This window comes from Megascapheus bottae, chromosome 14 (genome assembly GCF_031878675.1).
Source record: "Megascapheus bottae isolate mThoBot1 chromosome 14, mThoBot2.hap1, whole genome shotgun sequence".
Classification (NCBI taxonomy): Eukaryota; Metazoa; Chordata; class Mammalia; order Rodentia; family Geomyidae; genus Megascapheus; species Megascapheus bottae.
Window position 1 is genome coordinate 12,044,861 of NC_143522.1, and position 18,695 is coordinate 12,063,555.

The 18,695-nt window shown below is 43.2% G+C and overlaps 2 protein-coding genes across 4 annotated transcripts; one reads left to right on the forward strand and one right to left on the reverse strand.

The window, feature by feature from the left end:
• Positions 1–1,886: 1,886 nt before the first annotated feature.
• Positions 1,887–14,118, reverse strand: Npc2 (NPC intracellular cholesterol transporter 2). 3 transcript variants are annotated; one of them, XM_090344474.1, is made up of 5 exons: positions 13,812–14,109; positions 7,438–7,545; positions 5,126–5,298; positions 3,226–3,327; positions 1,887–2,233 (listed from the first exon to the last, which is right to left on the reverse strand). In XM_090344474.1, exons 1-4 carry the CDS (start codon positions 13,891–13,893, stop codon positions 3,241–3,243), a joined length of 450 nt encoding a protein of 149 aa, XP_090200600.1. In that variant the 5' UTR covers positions 13,894–14,109; the 3' UTR covers positions 1,887–2,233; positions 3,226–3,240. The 3 variants fall into 3 exon arrangements, with proteins under 3 accessions (XP_090200600.1, XP_090200599.1, XP_090200602.1); XM_090344473.1 differs by having other exon boundaries at positions 3,210–3,327; positions 13,812–14,105; XM_090344476.1 differs by lacking the exon at positions 3,226–3,327 and having other exon boundaries at positions 13,812–14,118.
• A 189-nt stretch (positions 14,119–14,307) lies between these two features.
• Positions 14,308–16,894, forward strand: Isca2 (iron-sulfur cluster assembly 2). The gene is made up of 4 exons (XM_090345391.1): positions 14,308–14,407; positions 14,608–14,710; positions 14,807–14,922; positions 15,326–16,894. The coding sequence occupies exons 1-4, from the start codon at positions 14,337–14,339 to the stop codon at positions 15,498–15,500; spliced, it is 465 nt and encodes a 154-aa protein (XP_090201517.1). The 5' UTR covers positions 14,308–14,336; the 3' UTR covers positions 15,501–16,894.
• Positions 16,895–18,695: the final 1,801 nt, after the last annotated feature.

Below are 18,695 nucleotides of genomic sequence, written 5' to 3' on the forward strand. Positions count from 1 at the left end.
GATACCTTGATAACAATGAAATCATATTAAATCCACACCCCCTTCCCCAAACAAAAAGAAAAGTAGGCGCTGAGGACTTACCTTGGCTTTATATAAGTGAAGGATTGAGTCTAAGCCTCTAAGACATGCTCAGAGGAATAGAAAAGCCTAAGACTGATGTTGGAGAAAGGATGGCTTTCTATATCTACTGAAGATTAGGTGCTTTGCAGTGTTAATGGCTATGCATTTTCTGCAGAAGATGACCTTTCTAACTAATCCACTCACAGAAACCTTCAGAGGTGCGGCTCCACAGAGCCCCTGATGGCTGATAGGTAAACAGCCCCAAGATGTTGGGTTCCCCTTAGGTTTTAAAGGATGTGTGTGTGTGTGTGTGTATGTGTATATATATATTAGCTAAGCTGCTTTTTCTCTTCTAACACAAGGGGTAAAGGGGTATTTGAAATGCAAGAGATAGAAGCAGTTGCCTATTAAATGAGCTAAAAAACCTAGGAATCTTCTGGGGATTGGAAGCCAGCAAACACATATGAGAACAGAAAGTTCCTATAGATAGACACTAACCTTGTTTTTGTGAAGAAACACAAAACCACACATCAGATTGAGCCTCCGGATTTCCTTGCTATTTCTAGACAAAGAACAGCGTGTCCTAGAACAATAGCTAACATCAGCAGTGCGTACTACATGCCACGGGTCATCTAAGACTTTACATGCCTCATTTCATTTAATAGCCACAGCCCGCCTATTAGTCCCTACTTACCAGATAAGGAAATGGAAGCAAGAGATGAAGCTCAGCTAGGATTTAACCCCAGGCAATTGAAGCTAGAGTCCTTAGCAGTATGAAAGAATCCTGATACATCAGGGTATGCATGGGAACACAGAGTGGGCTCACTCTGACAGGATATATAAAAGATTTTAGCTAAATAGTACAGTGGTGGGATGGCTGCCAGCACTAGCAAAGCTTGCTTGCTTGGTAATCCTATCCCTAATCCATTGCTGTCCTCTGGTGGTTTTCCTGCAAAATTCAGTCTAAAGAAACCAAAGGAGTGGGCCTGGTAGAAGGAGGAAGGGGATGGTAAGTGTAAAGTAGGCTACTTGTAGTGAGTTCTAGGCTTCAAGGCAAGACTCTATCCCCCAAACACTAAGATGAACAAAAAGAAACCTCTGCATTGGGTGAGATTACTGGCGTGAGAAAGACATGGGCTAAATTATTTGTTCGTACATAAGACTAAATCCCTTCTTAACTTTTTAGAGAATTCATTACTCAACTCATTTATGAACAGGGTTGTTGCCTCTGGACCACCTAGAAACAGAATGATTGACAGTTCTATCAAAACAGCAAATCAGAGTGGCACTGATGGCTCATGCCTGTAATCCTAGCTACTCAGGAGGCTGAAAGCTGAGGATTGTGGTTGGAAGCCAACTCCAGCAGGAATGTCCTTGATCAACCACCAGAAACCTGGTAGTCAAAGTGGTAGAGTGTGAGGCAAGCCCCATGACTGACAAATAAAAAACAGCAAACCATGTGTTCCATGATAATATTGTTACTTCAAGAGTAGGAACATTTAAGATTTAGCTCATTGAACAAGTTAATTGCTACTTCCCCTTCTTTAAGCTCTGACTTCCTGCATGATGGTATATAGTTCCGCAGAGATCTCGAAGCTTCACCCTTACACATCACTACGAGATGTATAATGCTTGTTTTCACTGCTTCCTTCAAGCATGCTTGGTGGTGTAAGACTGTGCATGAATAGCTAGATAAGGTCTAAATGGGCAAAAGGTAACATCTGAAAATCATGTCTTCTCTGTGATTGGTGACATGAGATCAGATGACTGTCTTGCAGAAGTCTAGAACATACTGTTCTGAAAGAAGCAAACAGCCATACTCCAAATGCAGAAAGAAAACGAACAAGTTTTCATTTATTCAGAGGTTCAATTCCAAGTGCAGAAAGAGGATAGAAGTCAATATTTTTTAAATAAAAAAAAAATCAAATATCTGCTAACCAAGTGTTACCTTTCATGAAAACCACCTAACGAAAAGAGACAGGAGACATCTACAGAGAACTAGCCATTAGGAGCTGAATCTGCCCGTAGAACATCTCCTTAGCAATGAATCTCTGGGCACCAGTGGTGAGCTTGTCAGTACTGTTGAAGCAGTGGGGCTGAAGATGCTTTCAGGGGTCAGCAGACTTATTGGCCAGACGCACTGGATTTGGTGAGGCACTTAGAGATGAGGAACCTGCAGAAATAACATCCCAGCTAAACAAACAGTCCTAGCTCTAATCATCTAATGTTTTTTGTTTTTTTTCCCCTTTTCTTCCTTTTTTTTTTTTTTTTTTTTTGCCAGTCCTGGGGCTTGAGCTCAGGACCTGAGCACTGTCCTTGGGTTTTCTCAAGGCTAGAGCTCTACCACTTGAGCCGCAGTATTTCTTCCAGATTTTTTCTATGTATGTGATACCGAGGAATTGAACCTGGGCCTTCGTGCATGCTAGGCAAGTACTTTACCAGTAGACCAAATTCCTGGCCCCTAAATCATCTAACATTTCTAAGTAACTGCCTTGTGGTCCTGTCTGGTTGGGCCTTTCTTAGAGCAACAGCAAATAACAATGGTGACAGTTAAACCAATTCCTATAGTCTCATTCTTTCTTCTTTTAGCCTTTTACAAGAGACTGATTTATTCATTTATTTTTGCAAGTCCTGGAGCTTGAACTCAAGGCCGAGGTACTGTCCCTGAGCTTCTTTTGCTCAAGGCTGGCACTCTACCACTTGAGCCACAGTATCACTTCTGGCTTTTTCTGTTTATGCGGTACTGATGAATGGAACCTAGGGCTTCATGCATGCTAGGCAAGCACTCTACCACTAGGCCAAACTCCAGGCCCTATCTTACACTCTTTATCTTGAGCTCTAGCCTTGAGAAAGTCCAAAGACAGTGCTCAGGCCCTGAGCTCAAGCCCAGGACTGGCAAAAAAAAAAAAAAAAAAGTCGTAAGTGGTACTGAGGCTCAAGTGGTAGAGTGCTAGCCTTGAGAAAAAAAAGTCCAAGGACAGTGCTCAGGCCTTGAGCCCAAGCCCAGGACTGGCAAAAAAAAAAAAAAAAAGAATGTAAGATAGTTTAGGAAGTAGAGAGACATAAAACAGAAGTCTCGAGATTCCTTTTATCTTATGACACTTATTCAGCTGGTCTCATTTCTCCTCCCTTCCTCCATGTCCTCTTACCCCTACACAGACATACAGGCATCAAATATGTCTAGCTTTTGATCTCTATTGGGATTTTCCAGCAGAAGAGATTTCTGTTCTTGTCATCCTGAAGCAGCCATTCTACCACCAGTTTCATCTGGAGAAAGAAGAAAAAGCGTTGGGAGAAATGAAACTAGAACTTGACCTGAATCCACTGTTGGTTTAATTAAGTGTCCTGGTGTAAACTGTAACACACTCCTTAACTCATCACACTGCCTTTTCAATCCTGTCACCATAAAGCCTATGTGAGGTACAGGCACTTCCTAAACTTAGAAGAATGAACCTATTTACAACTAGCAATACCACATAGTATTTAATTTATCAAGTGTGTGTGTGTGTGTGTGTGTGTGTGTGTGTGTGTGTGTGTGTGTGTGTGTTCTTTCAGTTCTGGGGTTTGAACTCAGAGCTTGAGCACAGTCCTTGGGCTTTCTCAAGGCTAGAGCTCTACCACTTAAGTCACAGCACTACTTCTGGCTTTTTCTATGTATGTGGTACTGAGGAATCGAACCCAGGTCTTTGTGCATGCTAGGCAAAGCACTCTACCACTACCCCAAAATGCCCCATATTTTTTCTTTTTTGAGAAAGATCCGTCATGCAGCCCAGGCTGTCCTTAAACTCTTGCTCCTCCTTTCTCAATCTCTCAAGTGTTAAGATTATAGATAGGTATTAGCATACCTGGCTCTAAAACATTCTTTTCCCTCTTACCTCAATGACATGTAAAGCTTTATAAGAATAATAATTTAGTCATGTGTCAGCAGAAAAATCAGAGATTCTTACTTCTAATTAACAGCAAAAAGATGGAGCTGGAGGTATGGCTCAAGCTGAAGAATGCCACCCATAAGTGAAAGAGCTGGAGAGAGCTTGAGTTGTGTGTACACACACACACACACACACAGGCAGTTTGTTTTCTTTTCTGCCAATCCTGGGGCTTGAACTTAGGGCCTCGGCACTGTCCTTGAGCTTTCTCAAGGCTACTGCTCTACCACTCGAGCCACAGTACCATTTCGTGCTTTTTCTATACATGGGGTACTGAGGAAACAAACCCAGGGCTTCGTGCTTGCTAAGCAAGCACTCTACCACTAGGCCACAATCCCAATCCAGGCAGTTTTAATATTTAAAAACTTTTTTACTTATTCAGCACTCTGATCAGGGCCTTTTCTAACTATAACCATGAGGTGAATATAGAAAATTTGGATCTTTAGATATATAAGGAAGCTTTTTTTTGGTAGCTATAAATACCAAAGCACAAAAGATGTTCCAAAGAAGTTTATAACTGTTTGAATAATATCAAGGACTACTATCCTCTTAAAACAATATAATTTCAGTTAACTTCCTTAAGCTGTTTTCTGATCATATACTTTTCTTCCCACTGGAGATCTCTGCCTTAACTTGTTACCTTTAAAATTATAAAGCTGCTGGGCAACTGTGGCTCACACCTATAATCCTAGCTACTCAGGAGGCTGAGATCTGAGGATCTTGGTTCAAAGCCAGCCTGGGCACAAAAGTCCGTGAAGACGGAGTTTGGTGAGGAAGAAAGGTAGGAATCCTCATTGTTTCTGAAATGTTGTCTCTGCTGTGGAGTTAACACACACCTGCTCTCTGGTCAAAAGACTGATGGAAAAAGCACTCTACTACTAAGCTACATTTTCAGCCCCCAGATTCCACTGATGGAGTGATAAGGATGCGGTGAAATGTATGGAAAACACAGCATTATTAGGCTCTAGTGAAGGAACAAAGGCGCACAATGAAAAATATCTGCCCTACTTCCTAATTCTTAGTGTTCAAACCTATCTCTTTTCCCTCAGGATTTTGGAATATCATTTTACGCTTTGGCTTTCCCCTCTCCTGCCTTCAGGTTTTTAATTCAACCCCAATGTCCTCAATATGTCACTTACCGAGGGATATTCACTCTTCACTGGCAGTTTATTCAGGTAGCTGTATGTCTTGTCTTTTTGGATGGGGCAGCTGATTCCACTCTTACAACCATCTGCCTCAGGAATGGGAAAGGGGACAGGGACACCAAATAGGATGCCACGCACCAAAGCTGTGCTATTTTTAGACTGAGTATCTAAGAAGAAAACAGAGAATGAAATGGTGTATCTGCAAACTCTAAACACCTTGGCATTACAATACATTGATGTATCATATAGTAGCAGCATAGCTATATTGCAAATAACAAAGCTTGTACTGCTAAATTTGTAGGGTTTACTTCTCAGTTAGGCTTAGTACCTAGTATGGTACAAGCAATCAGCTTTTTTTTATTATTTTTTTGCCAGTCCTGGGGCTGAACTCAGGGTCTGGACACTGTCCTTGGACTTTCTCAAGGCTAGAGCTCTACTACTTGACCTACAGCACCACTTCTGTATGTGGTACCAAGGAACCCAACCCAGGTATTCGTGCATGCTAGGCAAGCACTCTACCACTAGGCCAAACTCCCAGCACTTTTTTCAAAAAAGGAGAATCTGAGCTACCTCAACAAATAACCATTGTCATCGAACTTTCTGGTAACTATATCAGCTTCTGTCAAAGGATTATCTATCTATCTATCTATCTATCTATCTATCTATCTATCTATCTATCTATGATACTGGGAAATGAACTCACAGGTTAGGAATATACTATAACCACTTGAGCCATGCCATAGTCAAAATACTGCTATAGTTATGTGTGTTTAAAAATAACGTTCATGGGCCGGGAGTTTGGCATCGTGGTAGAGTGCTTGCCTAGCATGCACAAAGACTCAGGTTCGATTCTTTGGTACCACATGCATAGAAAAAAAAAACGCTGGAAGGGGTGCTGAGGCTCAAGTGGTAGAGCTCTAGCCTTGAGAAAGTCCAAGGACAGTGCTCAGGCCCTGAGCTCAAGCCTAGGACTGGCAAAAAAATAAAAAATAAATAAATAAAAATAAGGTTTATGACAATGGAGAGGTAACCCTTTAGATTCTGGGTAAGACTAGGACATCCATTTCTTGGTAACTTCTACCACCCATATTTCAAGATGGGCACGAGGAATATAAAGGTCCTATGCAATTAGGGGAACCAGAGTTCGGTGTTAAGAGTCAGGAGGGCTAGGCTATATAGTTCAGGAAAAACAAAACAAAATAGGCCATTTATGAACAATTAATGACAGGAACTGTGAGGTTTTTTTATGAGACTAGTCTAGTTCCATAGCATAGAAAATAAGGGAGGGACTTAAAGCACAAGTTTTGCCCAGCAATCAAGTTTTTTTGTTGTTGTTGTTTTTGTGGGTTATGGGACTTGACCTCTGGGCCTGGGTGTTGTCTCTGAGCTCTTCAGCTCAAGGCTACTGCCCTACCCCAGGAGCCTCTGCCCTACTTCCTGTTTTCTAGTGGTTAATTGGAGACAAGAGTCTCACTGTCTTTAGTGCTGGGGCTGGCTTTGAACCTCAATCCTCAGATCTCAGTCTCCTGACTAGCAAGGATTACAGGTGTGAGCCATCTCGCCCCACTGTAATCCTTCAGTCTCAGCTCCCAAGTGCCAGAATGACAGACAGAGTTCTGATTATTCTGGGTTCCTAATAGATTCCCTAAGCCTTAAGGAAGCTGATAGGTATGAACTGCACTTTCACGTTCAGACATACATAGATTTAGTGGTAGAAAGGTAGATAGCTTGTGATGACACTTTGTAAGAGTTCCAAAGTTGAAACCAGGACTCATACATGCTAAGTATAGGTCCAACTCTTGATTTTTCCTTTTTTTTTTTTTTTTTTTTTTTGCCATTCCTGGGCTTGAGCTCAGGGCCTGAGCACTGTCCTTGGACTTTCTCAAGGCTAGAGCTCTACCACTTGAACCTCAGTACCACTTCCAGCTTTTTTCCTATGTATGTGGTACCAATGAATTGAACCTGGGTTGTCGTGCATGCTAGGCAAGCACTCTACCACTAAGCCAAACTCCCAGCCTTTGAGAGACAAAGTTGTACTAAGTAGCCCAGGCTTGCCTTGAACTCTTGACCTTTTGGCCAATAGGTAGAATAATAGGCATGTGCTACTGCTTGATTAAAGGAAGTCTGGCAGCTATGGATTCTAAGAGAAGACATAAAATATGAGGGCACAGTGAATTCTAGCTTTGTACAAGTTAGAAAGTTACAGGATTCCTGACTGCCAAACCTCCCACCCCATGCTCATTCCAATACTTGACATTTATGTTTTGACTTAACAGAAATGGAAGGTGAGAGCCACATTTACTCACTGCTAGTGAAGGTGACATTGACACTGTAGGACTGTCCTTTGTCTAGCTGGCAGGGCTGAATGGGACATGGGCTCACATTTATTTCCTTTATGACTCCCACTGCAGAACCTGGAAAAAAAAAAAAAAGGAAAAATGAATTGGAATGGAAGGAAAGACATAATACTAGGGCTGATAGAGCTTGCTTAAGTGGTAATGGCTCCAGGAATTCTTAGCTCCAGTCACTTGTTTTTAGACCCTTAGGAAATTATACCCTGGGTAGTAAGATTGAGGGAAAACTGAGGTACCTGAAAGGTGAAAGAAAACAGTCTCTCAAGTATATTATCCTTCTTTTTGAGGTTAAAAAGTAGAAGGGCAGAAGACTGTTCTGTCCAAGGTCATAGTGACTGGAACACGCAGATTTAGGACTCAATGAGGCAGCCTGATTCAGAAGGCTGTGCTGCTAGAACCTGGAAGAAGCTTTAAATATAGAGCCATAGGCTGAGTGCTGATGGCTCTTGCCTGAGACCCTAGCTACTCCAGACGCTGAGACCTGAGGATCTTGGTTCAAAGCCAGACAGGGCAGGGAAGCCCATTAGACATCTCCAATTAACCAAAAGAACACTGGAAGTAGAGCTCTGGCTCAAAGTGGTAGAGCCCCACAACCGACAAAACAAAACAAAACAACCAGACATAGGAACAAAGGGAAAGAAATCCCAAGAAATTCCTGAGAAATATTTACTCTGAAGATCAGCCAAAAACACTTTGCGGTTTTCCTGATTCAACATGACTTTATTATCTTTATCTTAGAGGTTAAACTTCTATATCCTTTGTGATGTACAGTGAAGTATCTTTGGTTTCGATTTTTCACTTTTCCAAAATGCTTGGAAAATTCTTTGTCCAGTATTATATCATTTTGAAATCTCTTTTATTATTTTTTTGGCTGGGCCTAGGGCTTGAACTCAGGGCCTGAGTACTATTCCTGAACTTTTGTGCTCAAAACTACTATTCATTCTACCTCTTGAGCCTGGCTTTTTTTAGTACAGTTTATTGGGGTGAATCTCATGGACTTTCCTGCCAAGACTGGCTTCCAACCAAGATCCTCAGATCTCAGACTCCTTTAGTAGCTAGGATTACAGGTGTGAACCACTTGTGCTTGGCCAAATTGCAATCTTTTACCCTAGTTTGACTTCCTGAAGAAGAAAGTATGGACAACACAATAAAATGCATTCAAACCCATTTGTGAGTAAGTGGAATATGGACTTGAAGAGGAACCACTATTTTTTACAGAAATGACCTGGAAGAGAGGAAGTACCAGGAATGGCTCTTGAGAGAAGAGCTACTTCTATTTCAGAGTGGGGAACTGTACCCTTTCCACCATGCTTCTGACTTCTCAGTCACGTTCTTCCAGGGAAGAAATCTCAGAGGCCCATTGATGAATCATGAAATATTTTAGTCCCAGAAATAACAAATAGAACTAAAAACCTTAACTAAGACATTAGGACTTCAATTTTCCCAAGAAACCAAACTGATGAAGAGGACAGAGGTCTTTCTTTTTTTTTTTTTTAGCCAGTCCTGGGGCTTGAACTCGGCACTGGGCACTGATCTTGGGGTTTCTCAAAGCTAGCACTCTACCACTTGAGGTACAGTGTCACTTCTGGCTTTTTTTTTTGGTATGTGGTACCGAGAAACGGAACCCAGGGCTTTGTGCATGCTAGGCAAGCACTCTACCACTAAACCATGCTCCCCGCCCCAGGACAGAGGTCTTTATAGCTTCAATAAAATTGCCCCAACCAAGTTTGGTGGTTATATACCTGTAATACCAGTATTTGAGAACTGGAGTTTGAGATGATTTTTAACTACATATTAAGACCCTGTTGCAAATCAACCCAAAATTTGGACTCAGTTGAACTTTATTCCAAATAGGGCTGATTCACACAGCCAAGACAGCAGAAATACCAGTTGCGACCACTGGTACTAGTTACCAACTGCTGGCACTTGAGTTTAGATTTCTTCCCCTTTGAAATAACTGAAGTTGGTCTATACAGCTTCTGGAGAGAATATACATGGAAATACTACATATGTGTAAAAAATAAGGGTCAGAAGTAGAATGATATAAGGGGAAGTCAAATAAAATTAATCAGACCTGGCAGTGTTGCTTTTATGCAATTTTGAAAATCAATTCACAAATTAGGTTTAGTTCTAGTCAACTAATAAAAAAAAAGAGAACAAAGAACTGTAGAATGACACTAGCCACTCTGTAAACAATCTCCCAGTCAACTCTCTCTAAAAGGGGATACAAAGTATATTTTTGATACAAAAGGGAGAGCAGCACAACAGTACAGTGTGTATAGATGGCTCCCTGTTCTAGGTCTGTCCTGAGACACTCAATCAGAGAACTCTGCCAGCACAGGTTTTGGGAGCACCAAATGTGGCAATGACAACTCAGAGAACTATTTCCATTTGCAATCTCAAGGCTAGCTATTCCAATGTCTCCATCATCTTTGTTTTTTGTGGGTCATGGTGGTTGAACTGGGCCTGGGTGCTGTCCCTGAGCTCTTCAGCTCAAGATTATCATCCTACCCTTGAGCTAAGCCCCACTTCCCATTTATCAGAGGTTAATTGGAGAGAAGAGTCTCAGGTCCTTTTGTGCCCAGGCTGGCTTTGAACCTTGATCCTCAGATCTCAGCCTCATGAGTAGCTAGGTTTACAGGCTTGAGCCACTGTGCCCAGCTGTCCATCATCTTTTTAATCAAGTTCTAATACTTTTCTAAATTGATGGTCTTTCTAAAGTGTGTGTGTGTGTGTGTTTCTGTATACACATACAGGCCAGGTGGCATTATCTGAGGGCCTAGGTGCTGTCCCTGAACTGCTTGAGCTGTTTCAGCACTTGAACCACCATTCCACTTCTGTTTTTTGTTTTTTAATTGATTAATTGGAGATAAAGAGTCTCATGGACTTTCCTGCCCAGGATGGCTTTGAATTGAGATTCCCAGATCTCAGTCTTCAGGGTAGCTAGGGATTACATGTGTGACTCACCAGTGCCTTGTGATCTCTCAACTTTTACTGTATGTGCCTACCAATGGGAACAATTTTAATTGCTCTTCTGCAACAATCACATGTATACTCAGCATTGGACATATGTTCTTTAATGCAAGTGTCGAAGTTGAGAGTCTTAAAATTTCATTTTAATGAAGGATAAATGTACTCATTGTTCATAAAAAAAGAAAAGAATGATAATGGTATTTAAGTACCTGTCTTGAGAAATCTGTTTCCCCACCAGGCCTTTGATCCTGGCCAGGTGAATGGGAGAGAAAGAATGATCAGGTTGGTAGCAATGAGAATCCTTACATGGTAAGTTAAGTACACCCATTCAGAAACCATCACTGAGGGACACACCTCAGGCCAGGTTCCACTAGGTATGGTGTAGCCTCAAGGCAAGATATTTAGCATCCAACTGCCCAGTACCTGCCTTTAGGGTAGATTCATCTGGTGATAATTGTAACTGCCTTTAGGAGAGATGATCTAACTTCCACACATCCAGTTCTCTGATATAATCTATGCATCTGGAACACAGTGGTGCTGTTGTAAGAACACACCTTGATTCTGGATTCAGCTCATTAATTTAATTTAAACAGCTGCTCAAGAGTTGGTCGACAAGTCTCCTCCAACATCAAAATTGTCCTTAACTCAGATACTCCTTCAGGCACACTAAAGTTTCACAAGCACAGTCCATTCTCTCTGGACAGGTAAAATCAGGGCAAAAATTAGCACTCAGCCGGGCGCAGTGGCTCACGCCTGGAATCCTAGCTACTCAGGAGGCTGAGATCTGAGGATTGAGGTTCAAAGTCAGCCTGGGCACTAAAGTCCCCGAGACTCTTATCTCCAATTAATCACTAAAAAATGGGAAGTGGGACTGTGGCTCAGGGGTAGGGTGGTAGTCTTGAGCTGAAAAGCTCTGGGACAGATCCCAGGCCCAGAGTTCAAGCCCATGACCATCCCTCTCCCCTCCACCCCCCAAAAAAATTAGTGCTCATGTAAAACCTTTTTTACATATAGCTTCTGCTTCTTTCAAAGCTGGGTCACATCATCTAGCAAAAGCAAAGGGGAGTAACTAGCTCTTTGCTGACAAGAGTTTCTTGGACTTCCAATGTCAATATATCACATTCCTCATTCCTAACTTGCAAACATTGCAAAACTAGTTTATTTGGTCTCATTTCTCACTTGAGCAAACCCTACCTCGGGAGAAGGTGAGGTGGGTGGGTGTCAAGTGGAGTACACAATCTTTGATCTGGGTGCTCAAGTTTTTACATTGTATTTCCCAATTCAAAAGTAAACAAAATCTTTGATGGGAACCCTTTTAAGAAGTTCTAAGTATACCTGCCCCCCCTTTTTTTATTGGAAATGAGCAATGTTTATTTCAGTTCATTTAGAAAAAATATCACTGAAATATAAAGTGGTTCATAAGGACATGCCAGGTTCTCACTGCTTCCCAGCTATGAGATCTTAAATTACTCTGTTTCACTTTCCTCTTCATTTGAGATTATCAGTGTCTTCATTTAAATGCTGGCCATATGTTTAATGGAAGGAATGTTTCATGTTCCTAGTTCAGTGAAACAGTATCTTTTTTTGTTTTAATTCGAGTACTGGGGCCTGAACTAAAGACCATGCATGCATGGTAAGCTGCAACTGCTGTAAGGTTTAATAGTCTGATAGCTTTTATTCCTTAATCATGTTCCATAACCCCACCTTACCTCTGCCTCAATGTGAGTTTTGAAGATATAGTGGAGGGAAAAATGCAGTATTCCCTTCATTTTGGTTTTAGCAAGTTATTTATCAGCACTTACTATTTTCTGGGCACTGGGTATAAGGGAGGAAACTTAGTCTGGCTGTCCATTGTATTTCTGGGATACAATAACTCATACAGTAATGTGATCACCATGTCTTTCCTGCTCAAGACAATCTCCTTTGTGTGTGCACCAGTCCTGGGGCTTGAACTAAGGGTATGGGTGCCCTCTCTGAGCGTGTGTGCTCAAGGCTAGCGCTTTACCATTTGAATCACGGCTCCACTTCTGGCTTTTTTGGTACTTACTTAGAGATGAGTCTCATGGGCTTTCTTTTTTTTGCCAGTCCTGGGCTTAAGCTCAGGGCCTGAGGACTGTCCTTGGATTTTTCTCAAGGCTAGAACTCTACCACTTGAGCCTCAGCACCACTTCTGTCTTTTTCTAAAAGTATGTGGTACCAAGGAATCGAACCCGGGTCTTTGTGCATGCTAGGCAAGCACTCTACCACTAGGCCAAACTCCCGGCCCTCTCATGGGCTTTCTTGCCTGAGTTGGCTTCCAACCTTGATCCTCAGATCTCAGCCTCCAGAGTAGCTAGGATTGCCAGAGTGAGTCACCAGTGCCCTCCAGCATCTGGCCTTCCTGCTCAAATTTTACAAAATCAGTTTCATACCTTTCAATGATTATTGCACCTCCCTATAGAACTGTTCCAGTTTTGCCCCCAAAATTAAATCTGTAGATTTGAGTAAATGAACTCAAGAATTTCTATTTCCTATTGTATTTTCCAACAAAGATGCCAACCACACCATTGGGAGGGATTAACAGTCACAAGATACAATAAAAAAATGTGGTTTTAAGTTGGGCACCGATGGCCCATGAATGTAATCCTAGCTACTCAGGAGGCTGAAATCTGAGGATCACAGTTGGAAGGCAGGTCGGACAGGAAAGTCCATGAGACTCTTTATCTCCAATAAATTACCCAGAAAAAGCCAAAAGTGGTACTGTGGCTCAAGTGGTAGAGTTGACTCCTGTCAGCACAAAGAGACTCAAGGACAGAGTCAGGCCCTGAGTTCAAGCCCCAGGATGGGCCAAAAAAAAAAAAAAAGTGTGTATGTGTGGTGGGGTTAAACAAGAAATAAGCCATAAATTAAATGAAGTTCTGAGGCAGGAGGCCCTAAATTCAATCCCCAGTACCACCACCCTTAAGAAAGTATTGCGGCCCTCCCCTTAATCTCTGCGTTGCATACAGATCTTCCAGGCCTGACTATACTTAGGCAGGGCGTCACCATTAGGCTAGGATGGTTTAAACTCATGATCCTCCTGAGTGCTGGGACTACAGATGTGCACGACCCATCTTGATGTCTACAAACTTTACAAAACTTGAACAAGAGATGCACCCCAATCGTGTACAGGTACCTCCAAAACGCGCGTTGCAAGGAACGAGACAAGTTGTGCCCGTTCAAGTCTCATTCAGGCCTATTCCTTCTCACCAAAACCAGCCCGCTCTGCCTGGAGTCCAAGGAACCCGCCCAACCCAGCCCGGGGGTCCCAGCGCAGGCCGCTGGTGAGAGCTTCCGCTGACTGCGCGGGACCCTCGGCCAGGTCCGGGGCTCACCACAATCCTTGAACCGCACGGGTTCGGCCAGGGTGGAGGCGATGAACGCCTGGAACAGGAACACGACCGCCAGGAAACGCATCGCGGATAGAGGATCCAAGCTCCAGGAAGGAAGCAGCGGTGGCGGCAGTCACAAGATAAACTTGTCGGGGCGGGCCGAGGGAGGAGCCCAGTCAGGTGACCTGTCATCAGCAACTTTGGGGGAGGTCCCTTCACGCCCCGCTCTTCGTTCGGCGGAGTGGGTTCTAAAGCCGGCCGCCTCCTATCTCCACCCATTTTTGTCCTTTCAGTGGCTCAGCCCGCGTCCATCCAGCTCAGCCCGCGGCCGTCCTTAGGGCTCCGCCCTAGTTCTATTAGTCCCGCCCTGCTTCCGTAAGCGGGAGCATTTCTGGCCAATAAGATAACACGTCAACGTGTACTAACCAATGGGTATGGTTGGAGGCGTGGCCTAGCAGAGGGCCCGCCCACGTCTCATCTCTTCCCGCGTCCTGTAGGCGAAGCGGAGGGCGGAGTTTGTGGAGAAAGATGGCGGCCTCCTGGGCCTCCCCTCTAACGGCTGCGGCGCTCCGAGCTGTCATTCCCTGGCGGAGGAGCAGGTATCAAGGTTGGGAGAACAGTTAGAAATGATGTTCGGCCCTGCTCCCCAGGACAAAAACGAGAAGTTACGGCCCACGGGGGTGGTCAGGGTTTGGCGTGCGACAGTCCCGGTGGGAGTCCCCAGGCCTGAGGCCATCGAGGTGGGGGGCGGGTCCCAGGTTCTCCTGTTCCCGGCTTACCTTCCTCTCTTTCGCGGTAGATTCCTTGTGATCGCTCCTGCACTTCAGAGGCGCTGGGACGCGTCGTCCTCCAGCTCTGAGGCTGGCGAAGAACAAATCCGCCTCACGGACAGCTGCGTCCGGGTAGGAGACCCGACTCGAGGGCAGGGAGACCTCCTTTTCACCCACTCTTCACCATCTCTCGCTTGACTTGCTTGATTCTCCCTGCCTGCATTTCAGAGACTTCTGGAAATCACCGAAGGATCAGAATTCCTCAGGCTGCAAGTGGAGGGAGGTGGATGCTCCGGATTCCAATACAAATTTTCACTGGACACAGTTATTAACCCCGATGACAGGCAAGGAGAAAGTGGAGGAAGGGTTGGATCCCGGAGGAGGGAGAAAAGCCACTCCAATTTAAGGCATGAAAGATGATGATTAAAACACCCCCCTTCTCACACTGTGAGAGTATGGTAGAGATTTGTCATCTTGATTAAAAATAACGGTTATTTTTAATGCAGGAGGACATTTGCCCTGACTAGGTCCATAGGGTAGTCAATCACATGAGTGTCAAGGCTGGATTAGATTGAGGCCCAATGTCTAAATATTTTCCCTTATTCACTCATTCCATTGAATCCTTTTGTTTCAGAAAACGGCCCCTCTGTGCTTTAGAAAAAACAGATGTGCACCTCTGGCCTCAACTGGGTAGCCTGTGTTTGGTGTTTGAGATATTCACTGTTGCTTGCCCTTCTGTCTTTTCAGGGTATTTGAACAGGGTGGGGCAAAAGTGGTGGTTGACTCTGATAGCATGGCCTTCGTAAAAGGGGCTCTGGTGGACTTCAGCCAAGAACTGATCCGAAGCTCCTTTCAAGTTTTGAACAATCCTCAAGCTCAGCAAGGCTGCTCCTGTGGGTCATCATTCTCTGTCAAACTTTGATGCACCGACAAGTGACCTTTAGCTTGTCACCAGTCATGCCATGTGAAGAACCTGGGATTAGCAGAATTCTAGAAGTTTCCTTCTAATCATGTCCTTCTCTCAATTTTATTTTCCTTGATCTAGGAGTATTGTGTTTGCAACTATTATTTTCAGAATGTGAAGCTTCTTACCTTGGCCTAAATTCCTTTTTATCCCTTAATACTATGCTCAGGCCAAGCTTCAGGTTATTGTTAACTTCATATTTAATCACTGATTGAAACCCAGTGTAATCTGTGGAACTTCCAAGACTCCAGAATTTGGAGTTACTTCCTTGGCCTTCGGAACTGCTTGTACATATGTGTATAGCTGTGTATAAAGCCTCATTTAAAAGAAAGTCTTTACTGTGTTTTGGATCAAGGTCATTGATTGGGTAGCTTCAATACCAGTTACTAGGCCAGAATGAATAATTGAGTAAAGCGAATTTTTGTTTTTAAGCCAGTGTCTTGCTGTGCATGTGGGCTGACTCAAACTTGAGATCTTGCCTCAGCCTTCTAAAAGATTATAGGCATACACCATCACATCTAGCGCCTATCATCCTGTGGGTGGACTACTTCAGACTTGAGATCAACTTATCTCAATTTCTGAGGAATTAACAGTCATATCTGGCTCATTTAATCCCACTTTTGTCTGTTGTGGGGCTTGACCTCAGGGCCTGGGTGCTGTCCCTGAGCTTTTTTGCTCAAGACTAGTGATCTTTGAGCCACAGCTCTACTTCCAGATTTCTGGTTGTTAACTTGAGGTGCCTTTCACAGATTCTTCTGGGTGCTGTCCCTGAGCTCTTCAGCTCAAGGCTATGGCTCTACCCCTGGGCCTAGCTGTTATCCCTGAGTTCTTCAGCTCAAGGCTACCCACTCTACCCCTTCCCATTTTTCCTTTGATTAATTGGAAATAAAAGTCTCACCCGAACTTTAGTGCCAGGGTGTTAAAATCATGATCCTCATATCTCAAACTCCTGAATAGCTAGTATTACAGGTGTGAGCCACTGCCTGGTTTCCATTTGGGTTTTTAAAGAAAGGAAATAGTGGCACTGTGGCTCAACGAGGTAAGAGTGCTAGCCTTGAGCTGAAGAGCTCAAGGACAGCACCCAGGCTCAGAGTTCAAGACCCATGACTGACCAAAAAAAAAAAGGAAATATGTGTATGTGCATCCAGTATAAAGAGGAAGATAAGTGTTGGGGGAATGGGAGAAACAAGAGGGAACAGCATCTACATTAGGAATCGTGTAAGTAATTCTCAGGATGGTGAAGTGTCAAGGGTCTAGTTAACAGCTATCTACTTTCCTCTTTAGACAAATAGCATATGTCACGTATATTATACAACTTCTTTTTAGATATCAAGGTATATAGAATGTAAGAGTTAGGTGCTGTTGTAATTTTAGAAGACACTGTCATATTTTGTTCTTGACAGATTGTACCAGTTTATACTCCTATCAGCTATTATAGAGTGTCTATTTCCTGGTTTATATTTTGTTTTGATCTGTATGTGTGTGTATTGCTAGAATCAAACTCAGGGCTTTGTGTTAGGCCAGTACTTACTACTGAACTACACTGAATTCTCAGTTTTATGAGATGGGCTCTTGCTATGTAGGCCCAGGCTGGCCTAGAATTGTCAATCCTGTCTCTGCCTTTTAAGTGCTAAGGTAGCAGGTATATGCCTAGCAAGTTGCTTTCCCTTTCCCCTATCCCCTACCCCCAGTCCTGGGGCTCTGGATTTGGTCGATTTTGTGTTCAAGGTCAGCACTCTACCACAGTTTCACAGTTTTTTGTTGTTAATTGGTGATAAGAGTCCCATGGACTTAAGTGCATGGGCTGGTTTTGAACCATGATCCTCAGAACTCAGCCTCCTGAGTAGCTGGAATTACAGGCATGAGCCACTGGCACCTGGCTGGGAGTTCCATTTTTTAAAATTATGAATAAAAGATTATTATTATTTTTTTTGCCAGGTGGGGTGGCTCACACCTGTAATCCTAACAATTCAGGAAGCTGAGATTGAGGATTGAGGTTCAAAGCCAGCCAGGGCACTACAAAGTCTAAAAATCTAGAGAGACTCTTATCTCCAATTAACCACTAAAAAATTAGAAATGGCACTGTGACTCAAGGGATAGGGTGCTAGCCTTAGATGAAGAGCTCTGGGACAGTACCTAGGACCAGAGTTCAAGCTCCAGGACTGACAAAAAAAAAACCCCCAAAACAACAAAATAACTATTTTTTTTTGGCAGTCCTGGGACTTGAACTCAGGGCTTTCTCAAGACTAGAGCTTTACCCCTTGAGCCACAGGAATCAAACTTGGGTCTTCGTGCATGTCAGGTAAGCACTCTACCACTAAGCCAAACTCCCAGCCCCCAAATCACTTATTTTATCTGTTAAAAACCTCAACAAGTATAGAGACCTAGAGCAAGCCATTTAAGCTTTCTATGTCTAAATCTCCCTGTAAATAGGGAATAAAAATAAATTGGATGATTAAATACAATGTATGCATAGCATTCAACACAGTTCCTGGTATGTAGGAAGTATTTAATAGTTATTTGATGGCTGACAACCAGAGCAGCAGGTAGGACAAATCAGATTAAATTAAGAAAGTAGTGTTCATCTCCATATCTTCAGTCACTTGTGGCCTTCTTTTACATTGCCATGCAACAAAGAAATGAGGTCAAAGTTTGCCTTTTATTAAATAACTTTTTCCCAACTGAGCATAGTCATAGGTTACTGACGGAGCTGGACACGGGCTAGGTACAGTCTCATCTGTAATGTTAAGGCTTAGCCAACATTGCAAAGAAATTTGGTCTAATTGGAAATAAAAGCCAGAAGAGCCACAATGTACATTTCTCTATTCCATTGTGATTCTGAACTCCAAGTTAGCATGAGTTGAAGTGAGTCTCGGCTTGGATACTCAGAGGGGTTCTAGACTGCCATTTTCTAGAGGGGAAGAGGTAGGGGGTTCTGAGTACAGAGAATCACATTGGAAATCTGCCTTTGAGTAAGACCACACTAGAAAGTAGATCGTTTTATTGTTAGCATACCAGTTTAGCTTTCATAGAGGGAGCCTGGGAGAGATTTGATTGTTGTAAGCACACATTTAACAGAGGGCTTCGGAGACAGGCTCTTCTCTTGTAGCAGCCCTTGCTGTTGGTGCTGCACAGGGGCCATAACTGCATGGA

Coding starts and splice junctions, on each gene's coding strand:
- Npc2 (XM_090344474.1), bottom strand. CDS start 13,893: ATGCGTTTCCTGGCGGTCGTGTTCCTGTTCCAGGCGTTCATCGCCTCC. Junction 7,546..13,811: donor CGTGCGGTTCAAGGATTGTG/GTGAGCCCCGGA, acceptor TTTTTTTTCCAG/GTTCTGCAGTGGGAGTCATA. Junction 5,299..7,437: donor CAATGTCACCTTCACTAGCA/GTGAGTAAATGT, acceptor TTTTCTTCTTAG/ATACTCAGTCTAAAAATAGC.
- Isca2 (XM_090345391.1), top strand. CDS start 14,337: ATGGCGGCCTCCTGGGCCTCCCCTCTAACGGCTGCGGCGCTCCGAGCT. Junction 14,408..14,607: donor ATTCCCTGGCGGAGGAGCAG/GTATCAAGGTTG, acceptor CTTTCGCGGTAG/ATTCCTTGTGATCGCTCCTG. Junction 14,711..14,806: donor TCACGGACAGCTGCGTCCGG/GTAGGAGACCCG, acceptor CCTGCATTTCAG/AGACTTCTGGAAATCACCGA.